Below are 20471 nucleotides of genomic sequence, written 5' to 3' on the forward strand. Positions count from 1 at the left end.
ATTAACTTTGTAAAATACGCGCGAAAATTTATACTTAATTAATCAAACACAATATTTCGTTTACGAATGCTTAGTACTTCTATTTTCCTTATAAATCTGTGTTCCTGGAATACGTGAAACAATAGCATAATTATGAATTAACATAGTAAAACATAGTAAAATAACTAATAGGCATGGTAAACATTTCTATAATGCGCGTTGACATTTTTAACGCGCGCTTATAGAACTCGCGTAAAAATTCGCGACTTTCACTTTCTATGAATTTTTAATAAGGAGACAATTAGCAAGTTTATGTTTATTTAGTATTTTGTTCAATCTTTCTCGATAAAACAAAAGCTATAAAAACTGAATGTGCATATTATGTAAGTACAACTTGCCATGAAAGTTTGCGACGCAATCCAACTCCCCACCAAGATCATTTGGTAGACATTCCGGAGGTATGTAAGGATACACATCGGAAACTTCGCCGGAGTGAACGTGAATCTACGAAACAAGCAAAAATTAAGTTAGCTTGTAACGTAGCTAATAAAAAAAGTAGATTTTCTAGTTTTTATTATTACGCATACTTGATATTGTACCGAAAAAAATTAATTACCATTTTTATCATAACATCATAATATATTACGCGCGTGTAAATACGCAATTGAAGATTTCAACTAATCGCGCGCTTAAGAAAACCGATCAAGAACAAATAAAATAGATTTACCATTTCATAAACTTCTCGCTTCATGAAGGGCTTGATGAGCGCGAGTAACTTGTCCATGAACCAGACCGCATTTACTACATGAATAGCCTTGAGCCTGATCGGCATACCTTCCTGAAGATACTCGAAGAATTTGCTAATGCTACTTAACGACAATCTGCTTAAGTGACCGATTCGTGAGCCTTGCATGTCGAACAAAAATATATATCCCGGCGAGCAACCTTCTGAGTAGAGATCCGCGTCGATGGACATTAGAAATGCCTTAATGCTATCGTTGAACATGTATTGCTGCGGTCGCGTGTCTGACAGTCGATGAAAAATTATTCGGTTGCCATGTGGATCTGATTTTGGAAGCATTGCAAACTCCCTACACACACAAACAGAATAAGCAACATAATTTTTATGGTTCTTAACTGTTACTGGCTTCATATCACGATAAATAAACAATTGCAAAACAAAATATCACGTACAAGGTTTTCAAAGAATGTTGAAATTCCTTGAGTCTAGGATCTCTGTCTTTAAAAAATTCTGGAACTGTCGTTCGCATTCTGTAGTAAACATTCATGCATTGTTTCGTATCCTCCAAATTGTAATAACAACTATGCAAGAACAACGCCAATTGCTCCTCGGCAATCTTGGGTAGATCTTGAGCTTTTGCCCAGTTTTGCAGATTTTCTAATGCGTCATCTGTAATCTCTGGATATTTTTTTCGAGAGTCATCGATTGAATGGCCGAACTTCATGTTCTCTACAAGAATTATTTATTTATAAAATTGTATAAGTGTTGAATATATTCTGCAAGAAAGAGATGAAAATGATAAAAAATCGCTCGAGTTTTCCTTTCACTAAGTACGTGAGATAATAAAAGAAAATTTGCGAATAAGAAACCGACCAAGTGTCAGCGAGGGGCCTGTTGCGTAACTAACTTTCACTAACAAACATAAGAGCAACTTACGCAATGTTTCATGCATAACGCAAGTGACGTTAGTAATGAAAATTATTTATAACTGATAATAATTACGCTCGCTATATATTCTATAAATTATAAATTATATGAGAGATAATTCTTTAGTCAAATGCCTGTCAAAAAAAAAAATCGAAAAGTTTCGTAGATTGTATACTCGCAAATAACTCACTTCTTCACAAAATCAAGTAATCAAACGGTAATATATTAGTGTTTTTATACTTTCAATATTAGTTTTTATTTTTCAATACTGTGATGTATCGTTTATTATTTTACGCGCGTTTCTAAAACTAACTTTCTGTTATTTTTTAATATTCATAATCTTAAATCACATTTAACACTTTGCACATATATTTATACGCATATATTTTTTTAATTATACTTTTTTAGTTATTTAAAATATATATATTTACGTACTTTATATACTTTTGTACAGGTAAACCGCACTATACTCAACAACAAGATTAACCTTTGCTTGCACACTTTGACGATTGAAAGTATCGTGCGTGACTGGAGCTCACGTTTTGGCTTGTGTCTACAGCGCAGCGGCTTGTAAAAGATAACAAATGAAGAATTCTCCCACTTATATGTCAGAAACCAGTTTTCGCTAACTTATGGTTTAGCAATAAACTATTATAGATTTCCATTAAAAAATTCAAATTAAGTATTTCATCTTAATGCATGAGATCATATGTCAAATCAATCACTTTTTAGCCTTGATGTAAAAAAAATAAAATTAAAACAAAATAAATAAATTATCATGTCAAAACTTTTTATTCGCGATCAAAACAAGCATTTTGCCTTGTTTTGTCTTCTTTTGCAAATTTCATATATCAAACAAATTATTATTTTATTCTGTTTTACTTTCACAAAAAACAGTCTTACATAGTGTACATGATTGCTTAGTAATCATGCACACTATTTTTTTATGATATTGAATATGAAAGAAATATCTTTTTATGAGTTAAGTTTTTGTGTGCAAAGTTAATGTAATGCATACATACGACAAAAAATTAAAAGTACTTAAAATGTGCAACAACTAAAAATTTTTTTTATCACAAAAATAAAGCTTTTTTCCTACAAAAAAAAAACCCAAGTTTTTGTAGGAAACAATATTCACATAAAGTCTGAAACACTTTATACAATTAAAGCTGCAATGTATGATATGTCATTAGTGAATGGTAATTATCTGCAAAATTTGAAATTCATGATTGAAGTTATGTAGAGGCAATTTGATTGAAGACGAATCGCAATTTGACGGTCGATCCGAGCTTAAAGTTACTCAATAAGAAAAACATATGGGCGCGTATCGTCGAATAGCAGTTATTCCAAATAAAAATTTTTCACTCTACGTAAAGAAAAAGAGACAGAAAAAAGTTTATTATCTGACAAAGGCCACAAAACAATATATATTTTGCTTTCATAAAACGTCAAAACAATCTTTTTAATCTTTCAAACAATTTTTTTACTGATTATATAAGCGTTAGTTTAAAGATTGATATTTTACAACGTCTCACACACACAATATTGTGTGTGAGACGTCGCGTTTTTTACACGTATGTTTGAATAAATTAATACATATCAAGAAGATAAAGGTTTTCTGTTTTTATTTTTAATATTTGATTTTAATAGTGTTTTAATAATATAATAATTTTTTATTAAGTAGTTTTAGAATTTTTAAAGTTTTTTTTAATAACTGATTTTGGTATGTATTATTTTCTGCATGCATCAGCGCTTAATTACGGCAATTATATCTCACTGAAAAATTAACAATACAGCAAAAAAATATAAAGATCACATTTTCAACTGTTAAATATATTTAAATTGAGTTAGTTGTTAAGTATATTTAAATACAATTGAAGATATAATACACACACATAAAACGCGAAACGTTTCGATCTCTTACAAAAGCCTTCTTCAATCGCAAAATTATAATGCAATACAAGACTTTAAGAGATCGCGATTCTGTTGCGTTAAAGTAAAACATTTCTTCTTCATTTCGAACGTCAATCTCTTGAGAGAAAGTGCATTCCTAGCTTCCGTATAATAATTGCGTATAATACTTTACTTTCAGCTCTTCTCGTGCTCTTACATCTGCCAATGAACGATGATAGGAGGTAGCGCGAAACTACCAACGAGAATGGACACGCGCTAAGGACGGTGAGAGTTGTAAAGGAGGGTGTGTTCGCCGGCGCTGCGTCGGCTGGAGAACAGGTACTCGCCGTAGGCATCGTACGTTCATTGATAAGCGTATAACACCCCGCGCCTTAGACGCGCTGATGACGTCATCGGACGCCTGCGCATCAACGCGCCGAATCCTGAATTGCAGTGACGCCCATTGACGTCGCAAGACGACTTTTTCCGATTGAGTCGCGAACAAAAAACAACAGTTTCTTTTTTAATTATATAATCTACGTTAATTATATAAATTAATACTGCATGCAAATTTATCCGAACGTGTCTTCGCAGATCATTCTTATGATAATTATCGAGTGTCTTCAATATTCTTAATAGTTTATGTTAATATTAACTGCGCGTTGAATACTAATTGAATACTAATAAAACAAGTTTTTTACAAATATATTACACGAATATATTATAGTGATTTCGTATGTATTTACATACAGTACATATATATCATATGTGTTTTTTATTTTTACATATGCTATTATATTTTACATTATATTTTACAAATGATATAAATAATTTGTTATGCATACGACACTGTTAAAATAAAATAAATAATGAAAAATAAAAACCTTTTACACAGTATAAAGGTTAATTGAAATAGAACTTGATTTTTTTTTTTAACGCGTTATTCGAAATTTCCAGATAGTAGGATCAATTCTAAATTTTAGATAGATACACTCCTGCTAATCTAGAAGAATCGTTTTAGACCGCAAGAGAGAGAGAGAGAGAGAAAGACTGTCGTCTTTCTCTTTCCGAAAATTTCAGACATTTATGCATGTGCGCGCGCACGACACACAATGAGTTAAAATTAGACTTTACTGTATTTCCGATACATATTCAAATCGTCGCGGATATATATACTCCCTTTCCTTACCCTACGTTTTGAACGACAACCGCGTTCGTTTACGCGAAGAAGATTGCACCAGAGAAGGTACGATGAATTAAAAAGAAAAGAAGACGAAATGAAAGGGAGCTGGGAAATAGAGCTGGAGATAAATAAAATAAATGTGATGGGAGGAGTGAGGGAAACTTACTCGGGAGTGGCAGAAGAAAGTGATAAGAGAAAGAGGAAGAGAAACAAGAAATTCGGGCGAAAAAGAGAGACAATGAGAGGAAGAGAGAGTCGAGATATCGTAGGATCACCTCTTGCGTATTGATTGGTCTTTTGTGAAAGCTACACCCCCCTCTCTGTGCAGCCGCGACGCAAACCATTTCGCCAAGTCACGAGACTTTTTCAGGGTATCGGCCGGCGCGGGCTGACGATGCACGCCGCCATGTTCGGCGCGGTCGATCGAACCCTTTAACACCGCGCGCGAATTGTCGCGGCCGGCCGCCCCCGCGCTGAAGATAATATCGCGAATGAGCGAACGTGCGGGCGAACGAGCGAGCGAGCGAGCGAGAAGTGACGTAAGGGAGATCGTGCGACGGACTCCGGCAATACAGCGCCTCTATATCGGCATCGATCGCCGAGTGACCCATATCTGGCGGTGACGGGAGTCCCTGCTCGTCCCCTCCTCACCAATCTTTCCACCCCTACGACGCTTTCCGCGTTCTGGCGCGCACGCCTGCCGTCTCTCTATAACCATCCCCGGTGCCGCTCATCGTTTCGTACGGGGCACGGGGGTGCACCTCCCACACCCCACACGGTCCGCTCTATACCCCTACCAGTCGCTCTCCGACGGTGGCGAGCGATCACCACCGTCGCCCCCTACCCCGAACTCCAGCAGCCCTGCCTGCTTTCCACGGTCGAGCAGATCTTGAGGGTTGTACGGGATGATAGCCGAGTGAAAAAGCTTGGCAAGTCCCGAGGAGAGTTCGCTCATCAGCAGCAGCAGCCCTGGCCTGCCACAATCCTTTCGACTCGGTCATCGTAAGTGTCGCGTCGATCACAGGAGGTAGAGTGGAAGGCTAGTGTGAGTCGGTCATTAGCGAGAAAGTGAGGGTGAATGAAAGAGAGAAAGAGAGAGAATGTGAGAGAAAGGGAAAACGAGAGTGATAGACAAGAATGTCTGATGAACGAACGGAGTGGAAAAGAGGAAAAGGGAAATATGTGTGTTATTAACTATATTCGACACCGATCCCCTACATCGACACATTGGATGAACGAAGTCAGTGATGTATTTCCGGAAATGTACGAACGATACATTCATTACGTGTGAAACGGGAGTGCGCATTCTGTCAGTCCGGTCGACTCGCAAGCTCGACGTGTCTGGGAGCTTACAGTGACAGTTCGCCGGGAAAGTGTCAGTAGTGATGACGACGATGGCAGCGACGGGGGTAGGTAGCGGCGACGGCGGCCACACCGTGATAGCGGACTAGTATGGCGGACGATAATCGCGGAGTGTCGGTGGTGCCACCGTCACCGCAGCCACCGCTGCCACCACGTACGCCGCCGCCGTCGTCGCTGTCGTCACTACCGCTGCTCGTGACAGTGGTTGCACTACGTGCTCGCCGTGCAGTGGTGTCCGGTGCGCACCGGGTGCACATGTACGCTACGTACCTTTCGTCGCCCTTTAGTGAGATCAATAAGCAGTGCCGTGGCCACTCGAGCCGTGCCCCTGCCGGAAAAGTCACTTGAATTATTTCAAATCTGGTGATTCCCCTGTTTCCTCATCCCGATGATTTCTCCGACGCTGTCGCAGTCTCTTATTTAAATGTCGTGCTCCAACTTTCGATTCGATTATACATACGCGGTTTGATCTTGAAGCCGCGCGTTTTAGCAGAACCAAATTAGGTTTGTGCTTGAGAAAGCGGCTGGCCTGTTCAAATCATCGCCGTAGCGACTGACTCTTCAGTAACCGAGGGTGCAGTGTCGAGGAACGAGTGTCTTCCACTCGTGTGCGGCGATCGGACGAAAGGTTCTTCTTACGCTTTCAGAGCCCGGCGAGAGAGTGTGGTCTTTTTTTCGTTCGTCTTATCTCCGCGTATCAATTGCCTATCTCGTCCGCCATCGAGGTGTTCCTCGATATCATCCGCCTGCTGCTCACGCAGCATTTCTCGTCTGCATTCTAAATCGAATAGTAGCCAACCAGCACCTGGTAGGATTTCTTGACATTTTCCCGTCGCTGTATCTGCTTCCCCTGTGCTTGTTTCTTTCTCTCTCTCTCACTCTCTCTCTTCCTCTTCTTTTTCTTCACTCCGTGCTCACACGTCTGTCACAATCTTCGTTCTCTTCCACTGTCTACCTCGCACGTATCTCTATTCGTTCATATCGCAACTTTGACTACTTCTGCACAGCTGCTTTGTCGCGCGACGAAATTCTCTTTAAATCTATTCCGTGGTTGTTCTACTTGCTTTTTGTTCGATTTACATCCTCACCTGCTCTACGAAATTCGCGAGTATCGATTTCGCGCGACGGCTTGTTCCTTGCGTCTTTAATCCGAGCGTCTAGAAGAAGTATCAAAGATCCCGCGTAAAAAGAAATCTTTTGAATACAAAACACTTCAAAGTTTCGCACCAATACACACGTCTCCGATAAATATTTCATTTCTCTCGAGAATAAACGTTTATTGATGTGTCTTGACAGTCGCGTAAAGACAGTCAATTGTAACTTTCTTTGCGAATAACAAAATGTAAACTGTAATTCCGATTATTAGCTCGTTGCTCGAATAGAAATGTGCAATTCAGCTGCTGCAAACCACGCAATTTGTCACATGCGCGCACAATCGAAGATTAGTTTGAAAAATCGCGTCTTCGACAATCGGTTCGATAAGTTTCTGATCAAAGGGTTAACGAACCGAGCAAACGAAGAATTCCCGGTTGTGAAGTAACTACGGTTGTAAAATAACGGCGATAAGATTGTATTTATCCAAGCCGTGAGAGTTGAACGTGTGGCGGAACAAAATCAATAATTCGGCACTAATATAAAAGTTTTAGCATTATCTTGCGTGAATGAAAATATATGCGGAAGTGAAAAACGTCTTCGTCGAGATTTTCACATTTTTCATATGAAAAACCGTGCGCATGGTCACACAGACAACGTGTACGTCTGTATTAATGCACACATTTATGTTTATTTATTTTCACTCCGATCATGTGTATCGGAAAAGTTTTTCTTTTTTTTTTTTTTTACTATTCCGTTGATCCGTATTATCTGATTCATTGCATTTCGATTTTCCACACATTGTTACATCAGCGATTGCTCGCCAACGCGTTAAACTTGTGTAGCAGGAAAGCCAATAATTTCCTGGCCTTCGCACTTTGTGTGCGCGCACGCGTGTATGTACGTATATGTGTGTGTGTGTTTGTTAGTGTCGAAAGAAAAAGTATTAATTACACGTATCAAAGGGTGTCTGAGAGTGTTCAAATCACATTAATAAGGCGAGGGCGATAAAATAGGGTAAGAAAGGGTTTTGTCGTTAGCAAGAGATGTGTGTTTTCTTTATTAACTGTAGTGTACGCGAGTGATCGTTTCAGCGTGGCATGTGTGCGTTATTACACATATTCCCGTGCGTAAAACATTTAATTCTGCAACACACCAACGTTTCGAAAAATTATGGCATACACACATCGTTTATCTGATTTAATTTAAATTTTTTTGCAACATTAATTCCATTACATTAATCTTCTTGTTGAAGCTTGCCATTTTGGTCTCTCTTCCGTTTCAACGCGAGTTTCGTCAAAACTATTTTACGTAAAAAAGGGTAAAATATATATCAATATATTTTCTGGATAAAAAATTATAGTAAAATATTACATTTTTTTCCTCAACGTGTGCGTGATTAAAAATAGATGATTGATGACAAATCGATATCTTGGTAAATGTTATATTACACTTTTTTGATATCGAGGAGATAGGCAAAAAATAGGAGAGAAGATACTCTATAAATTAATTGACCGCCAAAAGAGTGTAAACCTCTTGAGTGTAAATCGCTTACCGAAGCTTCGAATGAGACACGTGTCACTTGTCGTGTGACGCACACATTTAACGAGATTGATGCTGAGTGTGCAGCGCGGATTTTCGCGCATGTGTGCGTGTCCCCCGATATATGTGTGTGTGTGTATGTGTGTGTGTGCGGATCTCAATCGCAGCCAGCAACTTTTCGCGTGAAAACCGCGATCGAGCAGCACTTGGTCGCACGCGACGCGTTAACACGAAATATCGTGTGTACGCCGCACTGCTATAATAACTCCGGTCTCTTTCTCTCTTTCGATGTAGTTAACACACCCTTGCCTTCCAATCGTGTCGGTGTTAAGTACGTGTTCGCGGTCGGTCGGGCTCATTGTGGCGCCGGCGACGAGCGATCGCGTCGACCAGAAAGTCGCAAATCGAAGGATTTTCACAGGCGGATTACAAACTCGATCGAGTTCCTGACGTGAATACCTGTTGCCAATAATCTCGTCTATTGAATTTTCCACTTAATAACAAACTCTCGCAAATGTTCGTAATTCCAGAATAGAATCTTTTTATCGCTACATTTGCAACGTTTGAATCATGGAGCTGCTTAACCCTTTATTTGACGAATGCATACGATGAAAGCTGAAAATCTGATTGTTTATTGTAACTTTTAAAAGAACAAGAAAACATTTTTGCATATTTCTCTCTTGTGCCGATTTCTGAAGTAAGAAAAAAAGAGCTTTCACAAAGTCCAAGAAAGTATTTGGCTTGGAGACAATTAGATTAGGAGAAAATTACTCGCTCGCGAGATCAACGTTATCGAATAAAGGAGCGAACCGACGTAAATAAATTCACGCTACGTTCAACTGCACATACATCTTGCATTTTCTCATAGGTACGTTTGTAGTGAATGGATATGTCGATAAAATTCACTCATCCCAACTTTTCATCACAATTCCTGAGTCTGAAAATAATTGATTGTCGCGAAATAGCCATCTCTCTCTTTCTCTCTCTCTTTTTTTAAACAGATTAAGAGCGTATTTTGCATACGTGCGTTTTCTCCTAGGATGACCCCATATCTCGCTACGAATCAGCCGATCCGATGCGAAAGAACTCTGGTATCCCTTAACCGCGCGAGGTCCCCTTCGTTTCCGAGAGCCACGAGAACAACTTCCGGCCCGTTCCCGAGGCGGGTTCCCACGTGCCGAGAGAAATAAGAATTCCCTTTCGCACTGCACTAAAGTCGCACTGTTAGAACGTGTGTTGGGATCGCCGTGCGGTGAGCGGCACGGGGGTTGGCAGACCGCGCAAAGGCCGCCCAATTAATTAAGATAGCTCCTAGACACACACGCTAGATCGATAGTGACCGGCCGCGATAAAGACTGGCGAGGGTCTCAGACTTCAGGGATGTTGCAGTGCTGTGGTGTTGGAGGTGGCGCTTCCACGGCACCTCCGCAGCTGCAGGGAACCGGATCCGCTCTCGGGGTTACCGCCTCCACGAGAATCAACATCATGCAGGACGCCACCAACATCCTGGAAGTGAGTTCTGTTTTGTTGGTTATTAAATTTACGACAGCGATGACATTTTAATTTAAATAATCTTTGTTGCTTCAAAATAAAATTATTCAACGTTAATTCTTGGATTTGGAAAAGAATATCTTCGATGGAGCGACAAGATAATTATCTTGTAATTGCAGAAACTTGAGATTTTTATACGGAGCTCTATATCAAACAAATTTACTGCACGCATGCATACTACGCGTTTATTGGAAAGCCCTTGAAATTAAAACAGATTATATATGCGTAATAGTAATGTGCATGTAATCAATACACACACACATATGCGCGCGCGCATGAAAGTTACATTAAAACCTTCGACAATGAACTGTAGTCGGTGTAAAGCTCTCTTTCACTCTTGGCGTGGCGTTTTACAGATACTCAATAAAGTTCACGTAAAATGAAAAACAAAAGTTTTTATTAATGTGTTCCGGTTTCGATTGCCGGTCTCCTGTGAACTTTATGAACTTTAATTCGCCGCGCGTATAAAATAAACCACTTGAACTTCGTTAGCGACTGAAATTTATGTCCCGTGTACACCGCAGCCTCATTTTAAGCAAAGCAAAATTCGAAAATCTCCGTACGCAGAAAATTAATACGATCCGACGATAGAAGTTTACATTGTAGATAATTAGGCGATTAATTCCCCGTGAAAAACGGGGGAAAAAGCGTTTTTGCATGTTACACTGCAATCGCGCAATTCATTTCACAATTACCAGCTAATTAAAAGGAAGCTATTAAAGATAAAATATCGATGAGATCGTAACCTATTGATATTATCTTTTTTTATTTTTTAATATTATTTTTGACGAAGAATTTCTCGCTAGATTATATACAGCATGATCAGTTACGCGCACCTTCGGGCAATCGGAGCACACAAAAGCCTCTCATTACAAATGTGACACAGTCCTCTTCGCGCGAATCGCGTACTTAAACTAGACATCGCTCCAGATTAAAAGCAAAACTCGTACCCAACTTTTCTGTGATTCATTATTTTCACTCTTAGACATTATTGACACAGATTTCTAATTATTATTTTTTTAATTTAACATATATATTTTTTGATGTAGAATGATATGTGTGCTTCTCAGCAGAAGCTTTATATCGCGTGCAATTGGAAGAACAGATCATTTATAGAAATATAGCATTCGTTATAATCGAGATATCGGTGATGTTATCAATAAAGCGCTGTATGTATATACACATAACGCTATTACATCGTGTGCAATTACGTTCTAAAGAGGATGTTGTGTCTATTAAATGTTGACGAATCCACGTAGCGGGACGCTAATTACATGATCGATTTCAGGAAATGCGGGAGACGGAAGCCCGGCGAGCGGAGCTGGAGAGACAGCATGCGGAAGCACAGAACCAGCTACGGGAAAAGATAGCAGGACGCTATCAAGGCCCGGAATCGGTTGAGGCACTGCAGTCGAAGATCCGGGAGCTCGAAAAGAAGACCGAACTGCAGATGATGAGGCACGAGGAACTGTCGTTGGAACTGACTGATCTGAGACGTTCCGCGCGCAGCAGAGGACCGGGTCACGTGATAGGACACGTTGTGGGTGTCCCGTCCACTTGGCCGCCGGCCGACGACGGCATCTTCGCCAAACTCGAACAGGACACTAGGTATGTTAATCGTTAAATCTTGTCGATTTTTATTAATCTTAATTATTAATTAATATAGATCCAACGTTGGCAGACTGTTACACGAACTAGATCACACACGGAGCTCGATAACCACGCAACAACCCTCCGCCACGCAAGGCATCCTTCGGTCCAGCTCGGAGAATCTTCCCAATCTCGGTCAGCATCAACATCCACCTCATCCGCACGCTCTTAATCTCGGAATGCCCACTCAGATGGGTACTCATGTACGTAATATATTTTCGATCATGTTTGCATCTTATACAAATCGTCGACATCGAGAATAAAACAAATAACGCGTTAAGAAAAAACATTTCTTTTTTAAAGTTTTAAAACTTGTTCAACAAGATTTATTCGAACAGTACGCAGGCTCACCAATGCCATTAACGCCAATGATGCCTGGTTGTCCCGCATTGACGCCGAACGGACCACCGTTTCACTATAGCGAGCCGATACCGCCGGCACCGTCACTTTCCAGCAGTCAGTCGCAGCCCGCTTTCCAGCAGAAGCTCCAGCAATATCATCAGCAGCAACAACAGCCGCATGAGATGTCTACTTCCCAGGGCGCTCTGTCGTCACAACAAAAGCAGCTGCAAACGCACACCTCACATTTCACGAGCAATCAGTACCAAGAGACCTATCCCCATACGCAAACGTATCAGCAACCGCTTCAACAGTCCCAGCAGATCCCGCAGCAACAACAGCAACAACAGCATCCGGCCACGACCACGTACCTGACATCGAGCAGCCAAAGTGGGATACCTCATTATACGCAGCCTGCTCAGACCGCCCAAAATTATCAATTAAACGGTAGTCAACAGGTATGTGTCGTCAATTATTCAATCGTGACTGCTGTATTACAAGCAAATGTACACGAAATAAACGATTATTGAAGAAATACATTTAAATCACATCAAATATTGATAAAATTAAAAAGACTATAAATTTTAAATGACTGAGGTTTTTCTATTATATGTAGGCAACGACATATCCTAGTTTGTCCATGGCATCACATCCAAACGGAACGTATAGTACAGGTGCGACCAGTTACAATACCCAATTGTCACATCACAACTACACCGTGCCGCAGACTACCTCGCTGCCGATGTATTCCACCACGTCTTATCATTCTACCCTCGGAGGCCTCACGAGTGTACCCCAGTCCGTTCTTCCATTCTCCACTGGTCAAAGCACTTACGCCACGAGTGGAACGACTTATTCTACTACCATCGGGACCAACGCTTTTGGGACGTCGGGCGTAAGCTCAGGTCGACACAAGAATTGTAATTTAATAATTGACTTTATTGTTTCAGTTTTAAAGGAAATAAAACTTGTTTTAGAGATTTGGTGGCATGATGAATTTTGACGAATGATTTTATTATCAGATAAACAAGATGAATCCGTAATATCAATTAATAATAATAATAAGCGTTTGCCTCTTCGTACAGGTGCTACTTCGGGAGGTCTGTTACAAGCAATAGGCGACCCTCTGCAAGCAATGCAGCAACTGTCCGTTCAGTCGCAGGCCAATCAGCTTCAGCAGCAAGCGTTTATTCAAAAGATCCAGCAGAGCTTGCGCGCCAGTTCACCGACCGCGCCCGGTATCACAACCGGCCATCACTTCCTGGGTCCTAGGCAAATGCCGAAAATTCCCACGAGTATACTGACAAATCCTCTAGACCGATTAACCAACACTGAAGAAATTGTGCCCGAGGGTCAAGTGGATATGCTAGACGTGCCTGGCAAGGGCAGATGTTATGTTTATATAGCCCGCTTCAGCTACGAACCGTTCCAACATTCGCCGAACTCGAATCCGGAAGCGGAACTGCCGGTTCAGGGTGGAGATTACCTTTTGGTTTGGGGCCAGCCCGACGAGGACGGCTTTCTTGACGCAGAAACTCTCGATGGTAGACGTGGTCTGGTACCAGCTAACTTTGTTCAAAAATTAGTTGGAGACGATCTGCTGGAGTTCCATCAAGCCGTTCTCGGCCTTAGGGAAGTGGACGATTCTGCCTCGACGAATATCCCTCAAGTGAGCAATATGAGAGTTAACGAGGTATCTAATGAAGTGACGCGTTTGTATCTGCGTTCAACTGCACTTATTTTTAACAAATATAATTAATTCAGCGTTTACATTATATTAAGACATTAAGTGAAAATATTAACGAGCAGTAAAATCATAATAAAACTCTGATTTAATCTATTTTAGTGCTATCTTCAGGATATTGATCTAGAATTAGCCGCGTTGGAAGAAAATAATCGGAATCGTCAAGCAGAACTGTCCGCATATGCAGAACTCGACAATATCGCGGAGGAGGACGAACAGGAACCACCAGGTTAGTAACGTTTACTAGATTTTTGTGATTGTTTTGCAAGATAATATATGTATAACGCATGCTCTTAATGCTAAATTAACTATATAAATCGCATACGTGAATCTATGCTCACAATCCAGTAAATATCTAGACGTACTTGGTACTTGGATCTGTCAAACTGATGATTCAAAAATACTAGCAATGTCAAATATTTCTTTAGCAATAAAACAGATCATCTGTGATGCAATCCGTAATAGAAATTATCTTGCTTTTAGAACATTTGTTTAAAACATTTGTTTTTTAATTTGTCAATCCCGCTTAAGGTATATATATGTATATATATGTTTGTATGTATTATGCAATTGTCAATATCCTCGTAAAACAATATCAAATTGTCCTCACTGTACAACCTGTATACAGCGTTTCTTCCTTTCCTCTGTCACACGATATTGATTTGAAGTTGGAGTAAAAAGCCTATGCATGTCACACGTCTACACACATCAATTCCGAACTGGCGTTTCACTGGAGTGAGTAGTCACAGAATAAAACTGGCAACACGGGGAACTCGATCGTTAAGCACTGTGTTAAGTGTTGGCTGGACTTAGGCTGGCTTAGAGTGATAGATGATAGTGAGAGATACTTAGCTACAGCTAGGCTTTGTCTTTGTCTTTTCTTCCTGAAGAAGTCTACATGTTTTCGGACCTAGTTCCGGCGCCGCAGCACCTCACGCTCGAACGGCAGCTCAACAAGAGCGTGCTGATAGGATGGACTGCTCCAGAGAACACTCATCAGCTCGAGTCTTACCATGTCTACGTGGACGGCGTGCTAAAGGTCACGGTGAAGGCCACCGAGAGAACCAGGGCTCTGGTGGAGGGAGTTGATTCCACTCGGGTTGGTATATATTTTTACATTTATATCAGAATCTAAAAATATTTACGCCATGCGTTAAACTGATTTTAACTTAAAAAATACGTTTCTTTGATACACAGCCACACAGGATAAGCGTACGTTCGGTGACACACTCGAGGAGAACGTCGCGCGATGCCGCTTGCACGATGGTGATCGGCAAGGATGTTGCGTTGGGCCCGACCGCTGTCAAAGCGTCGAACGTCACGGCGACCAGCGCCGTGATATCCTGGTTACCGAGCAACAGCAATCATCAGCACGTTGTGTGTGTGAATAATGTAGAAGTGAGAACCGTGAAACCGGGCGTTTACAGACATACCATCACTGGTTTGGCACCGTCGACGATATACAGGGTGACCGTCAAGGCAAAGAACCTACGGGCGACGCACTTTGAGGACCCAAATGCTCAGGCAGCAAACAACCTTGCCTGCCATGTCCACTTCAAAACGTTGCCCAAGGGATTGCCAGATCCTCCGGTCGATATCCAGGTTAAAATAATGATTATGTACAATATAATTTTATTGATTAAATCATTATTATTGTCGGGTAGAAAAAAGTTAAGTTCGGGTAGACGAAAGTTTTATCAGTGGAGTGTATTGTGATATTCGATTTTCAGGTGGAGGCTGGACCGCAGGACGGCACTTTGCTAGTGACCTGGCAGCCTGTTGCCCTAAACGGTTCGGCCGTCACCGGTTACGCAGTGTACGCCGACGGTAAGAAGGTCACCGACGTCGACAGTCCCACAGGCGATCACGCGCTCGTTGATATACATAAGCTCATGGGTCTCAATCCAAAGCACATTACCGTTAGGACTAAGAGCAGAGAGAGTCAATCGGGTGACAGTTGCGCCACGGCGATACCTTGCAGCGTTCTTCGCGGAGGTACCGCCACACACGCGCCGCCGACCCATGGTGGACCATCGCACATGGATCAACGGCAACAGCAACAGTCTACCAGCATGGTCTCTCAGCAAGATGATCCGAATCGCCATCGTATGGGTGGTGTAAGCCAGCGGTATCCAAATGCGCCCGTACCTTCACACATGCGACGACACATGAGCAACAGAGTGGACGCTCATGGTCAGGTTATTATCGAACCGGACGAGAATCTCTCCGACAAGGAGATCTATCCTGGACAAAGCCTTCCCCAAATGGGTAGGTAATATGAAATTATATGAAGAAGCAGGAAAATTCAAGATTCAATGATAAATATTATTTACAACATCTTTTAGTATCTCCCTGTGCAATTATTCAAATGGTTCTGTTTGAACATAGTTATCAATGACTTTGTCTAGGTATTCCAGAGATTACCAGAGACTCGGCAAGCGAGGCGAATTACAGTGAGGAAGATGATCCGACTCGAAAACGGGGAATGCCGTCCCAGCACCGTGGACCACATCATCGATACGGTCCTCAAATGGATCCTCAAGGTCCGCCTGGAACGCACAGATCACCTAGTATGGGCGGTCCTAGCGGCAAACTTCAAGATTCTTATTATGATCAAACGGGTATATAATATGGATATTGTTGTGAGAGAGAATGTTTTTGCATCAGTTTCAAATTTAGCATTGTTTTTATTTTATACTCGATTTTAATTATTAAAAAAATTAAAGTATTAAGTATTTATTTAATCTTTGAATATCGCTTAGGTAAAGGAAGAGGACCGGTTTACCGAAGTGGACGAGTAAATCAAGCTCAAGGTGGAGCGAGTCATCCATCCAGTGCAGCTCAACAAATGAACAAGAGACAACGATGGTTCGTGGCGTTGTTCGATTATGATCCTACGACCATGTCACCAAATCCAGACGCGTGCGAGGAAGAATTACCATTTTCCGAAGGCGACACAATCAAGGTTACACACAACTGTTTTCACATATTATTTGCATCTGATTTTTGTATGTAAAGAAGTGTTGAAATTAATTTAATTTATTTTATGTTTCTTAAGCAGACGTTAAATAAAATAATTACACACATTTCAGTTTTCCGATGTTTTCTAATCTGATGTTTTTTCAGGTGTACGGCGAAAAGGACGCCGACGGTTTTTATTGGGGCGAGTGTCGTGGCAGACAAGGATTCGTTCCTTATAACATGGTAGAGGAACTTAAAGATCCCCCACCATATTATAAGGATCTTAAAGATCCTCAGGGTCAAGCCAGTAGAAGAGGACCTTCACAGAACGAAAGATGGGGAGATATTTATGCGAGCATGCCTGTGAAAAAGATGATAGCTCTTTACGATTATGATCCTCACGAATTGTCTCCTAACGTTGATGCTGTAAGATTGTTTTATATATCTCAAACACGAAATCTCATTTATAGAAATAAATTTACACTATTTTTAATAATGTAATAACTAATTTTTGTTGAGAAGTATTGTTTATACATCAAGACGATTCTAATTTTTGCGTTGTGTAATTTTTGCATGTAAAATATATAACTTGTTTATACAAGACATTGCTCGCTGCTAAATCGCTTTGATTTCGCAGCAAGTTGAATTGGCATTTCAAACTGGTAATGAAATCTACGTGTACGGCGAAATGGACAACGACGGGTTTTACATGGGTGAGCTGAACGGCGTGCGTGGTTTAGTGCCGAGTAATTTCCTCACCGAGGCTCCCGGTCAGAATCAAGGGCAACCGCCGCAAGGCAAACGACCACCAAGTCAGAGTCAGGGACCAGGCGCGAGAGGGCCGCCGCCACCCCCACGGGAACAACTTCCGCCTGGTCATCGACGTGGCAAAGGTAAATAGAACTCAACCATACACGTGGAATTTTTCTTGCAGTGCCAATTATCAGGGCATGGATAGCTCCTCAAGCCAAAAACGACATCGGAATTGATATATCATCCTACACGGAGAGAAAAAATTGGCTGGCATATTTCATATTCTATATGCTGCATCGTAATTACTTTTATTTGCTGATATTTTTGCTAAATTTGATAATAATTTTGCTGGAAGGATTGATTTTTATTCCGTTACTAAAAGGAATATTCTATTTTGCAATAATGAGTTTTTATTGTGACAACAAAACAATCTACAGTTGTTAGAAGTAGATTGTTTTCTTTAACGATAAATTATTATAATTTGCTTTAGTAGGAAACTCCTGCGTTCAGAAGCAAATTTTGTTATTTAGAGAAAGATATTTTACACTTTACTATATATAAAAAGACAATTATTGTGCCGTAATATCGAATAATAGCAAAGTTTGATTGCTTTTGTATAAAATGCAAACTATTTTTCCTCCGTGTATATCGATGTCATTCAGCGTTACCAATTATCGTATAACTGTCTCGACGTTTCAAGAAATGTGCAAATTATAAATTGTTGCGAGAGATAAAAACAATTTTGGACTCTCATCATAACAACTATATCAAATTGTCATTTTCAAAAAATGGTTGATTATTCGATTTGCCTTCACACGATATAACAAGATATTGAAACTTGGCTCGAGGGGTTGTTGAGACGTATGCTTTTTTACGCCGACGCGACGCGCTCAGAGAAAACAAATCGGTTGTTGTCAGAGATATAGTTTTGTGTTATCTAACGCGAAATTTAATTGAAAACCGAAAACAGCGTCGCGTCGGTAAACAGAACGGAAGTGCAAACGGCAAGCACGCAAGACACGAAAACCAGATGTGCCAGAACGGCAGGCAGAAGGGTCACACTGATGTTAATTAGCGTTGCGCAATTTGGCGAATCCGAATCGATACGCAATTCGAGCCGAATGAGCATGCGGCGTATAATTAGCTGAAATCCATTTTGAGCAAAGTGTGAGTAAATTGTGTGTTCAATGGTGACACGCTCCGCACGTGCCTTGACGAGGAATTCTGTTGTGTCGCTTCAGATACACACACACACACACACACATACAGACACATACAGACACACCGAATTGTGAACACAATTTCCCAAAGAAAATATCATACACATGCTTTTCGCAGGCATTGAACAACAGTCGAAAAATTATTTGTCACGATCAATGTTACACAAGATGTACACACCGAAATAGAAATTTGTTTCTGTTGTGTGTAATACGTAATGAGAAAATTGGTGAACGTTCGAGAAAACACGTGCTATCATATATACACACACACACACATAGTACATTATGGATATATGATATTATATATACATATATATATATGCAAAAAAAACACCAAGCTGCTTTCAGTGTCTCTTCTATTAAGTATATATCTGATATATATACGTCTACGTATATTTATATATTTTTTTCTCTCTCCGGGCACTATATATCTGCTCTGTTACTATTACTCTACGTATCTGTCTTTCTATTCTCTCTGTCTATATTATATATACATATATATATGTATACATACGTATTATACTTACACTTATATATATATATATATGTGTATATTTTATCGACTGACTATATATATTCAACACATGATCATGTTGCTGTGATATATAACAGTTTTTACTTTATACTCGACATGATCTGTCTCTGTGTGCCTGAACTGATCGATGGTCGTCGTGTCACATGATTGTCGTTCGTGTCGTGTTGTCATGTTGGCCATTTACGTTCAAATTTCCGTATTCGATCGATCTAAGTAATAATAGAGATTGGCAAATTTGCGTGACTTACAGAAAATAAGATACCACGCTGAAATAATTCCAGTTACTTCGCGCAATTCGAGTGATCTGTCACACCCAGAGTCGAGTTTACACTTTTAAAGAGTCGCGGTTTCTATTCGAAATTGGAATTTCGACATAATATAATACTACGGCATGCTCGATCGACTCGAAAAAAAAAAAGAGAGAAAAGGAAAACGTAAAACCAAAACGTTAAATGCGCCATAAATGACAACACGGTTCTGTTCTCTTCTCTGTTGCTAGATGCCTGCATTGTGCCTGTGTCTGTCCCTGTCTGTCACTTAGACTCTAGACAACTACAACAACAACAACCACCACTAATGAACAACCAACAACATCAACTACAACATCAAAACAATCCACCGCATCTAGCCTACCAACAAGCGAATCACCACAGCTACACGACCGTAACCACGTCCAATCAGCATGGGCCCAGTCACTTGCCATCTGGCGCCGGTGTCATGGGTCCTCATCAGCAAGGTCCCGGTGTCATGGGTCCCCTTCAGCAACAGGTGAGCCCGCTCCTCTTCCAAAAATTTCTTCGTACGCTTCCTCTCTCTCTTTCTCACTTTCTTTCTATTTCTCCCCAGCAAACAATTTCTGTTTTTGACAATTTCGGCGCAGACCTTGGTAACAGAAATTGTTTGCAGAAATGCTACAATACGGAAACACCGCCAAAATTGTTAGCACACAGAAAGAAAAAACGCAACAACTCTGTTGACAAATACATGAGAGTATTGCA

The 20471-nt window shown here is 40.6% G+C and overlaps 2 protein-coding genes across 4 annotated transcripts in view; one reads left to right on the forward strand and one right to left on the reverse strand.

Annotated features, from left to right (window-relative positions):
• Positions 1 to 5075, reverse strand: part of LOC109856987 (alpha-tocopherol transfer protein-like) — a 6181-nt gene extending 1106 nt beyond the window's left edge. Inside the window, exons 1-4 of one of the 3 annotated variants that reach the window (XM_020432927.1) lie at positions 5000 to 5075; positions 1174 to 1450; positions 707 to 1070; positions 378 to 483 (exon numbers count right to left, since the gene is read on the reverse strand). In XM_020432927.1, coding sequence (XP_020288516.1) covers positions 378 to 483; positions 707 to 1070; positions 1174 to 1445 — 742 coding nt within the window. In that variant the 5' untranslated portion in view covers positions 1446 to 1450; positions 5000 to 5075. Of the gene's footprint in view, positions 1 to 377; positions 484 to 706; positions 1071 to 1173; positions 1451 to 1838; positions 1943 to 2083; positions 2207 to 4999 lie in introns of those variants that run through there. The other 2 variants (XM_020433018.1, XM_020432834.1) reach the window with 2 other exon arrangements.
• Positions 5076 to 5539: 464 nt separating this feature from the next.
• LOC109851813 (RIMS-binding protein 2) overlaps positions 5540 to 20471 on the forward strand; it is an 18773-nt gene continuing 3841 nt past the window's right edge. The window contains exons 1-16 of the mRNA XM_020422276.1: positions 5540 to 5726; positions 9760 to 10232; positions 11560 to 11879; positions 11938 to 12124; positions 12260 to 12718; positions 12877 to 13165; positions 13346 to 13929; positions 14107 to 14233; positions 14919 to 15103; positions 15202 to 15606; positions 15735 to 16272; positions 16413 to 16625; positions 16767 to 16969; positions 17131 to 17391; positions 17603 to 17858; positions 19973 to 20241. Coding sequence (XP_020277865.1) covers positions 10101 to 10232; positions 11560 to 11879; positions 11938 to 12124; positions 12260 to 12718; positions 12877 to 13165; positions 13346 to 13929; positions 14107 to 14233; positions 14919 to 15103; positions 15202 to 15606; positions 15735 to 16272; positions 16413 to 16625; positions 16767 to 16969; positions 17131 to 17391; positions 17603 to 17858; positions 19973 to 20241 — 4428 coding nt within the window. The 5' untranslated portion in view covers positions 5540 to 5726; positions 9760 to 10100. The remainder of the gene's footprint in view (positions 5727 to 9759; positions 10233 to 11559; positions 11880 to 11937; positions 12125 to 12259; positions 12719 to 12876; positions 13166 to 13345; positions 13930 to 14106; positions 14234 to 14918; positions 15104 to 15201; positions 15607 to 15734; positions 16273 to 16412; positions 16626 to 16766; positions 16970 to 17130; positions 17392 to 17602; positions 17859 to 19972; positions 20242 to 20471) is intronic.

Source organism: Pseudomyrmex gracilis, unplaced genomic scaffold (assembly GCF_002006095.1).
Source record: "Pseudomyrmex gracilis isolate BER0280 unplaced genomic scaffold, ASM200609v1 scaffold_0, whole genome shotgun sequence".
Classification (NCBI taxonomy): Eukaryota; Metazoa; Arthropoda; class Insecta; order Hymenoptera; family Formicidae; genus Pseudomyrmex; species Pseudomyrmex gracilis.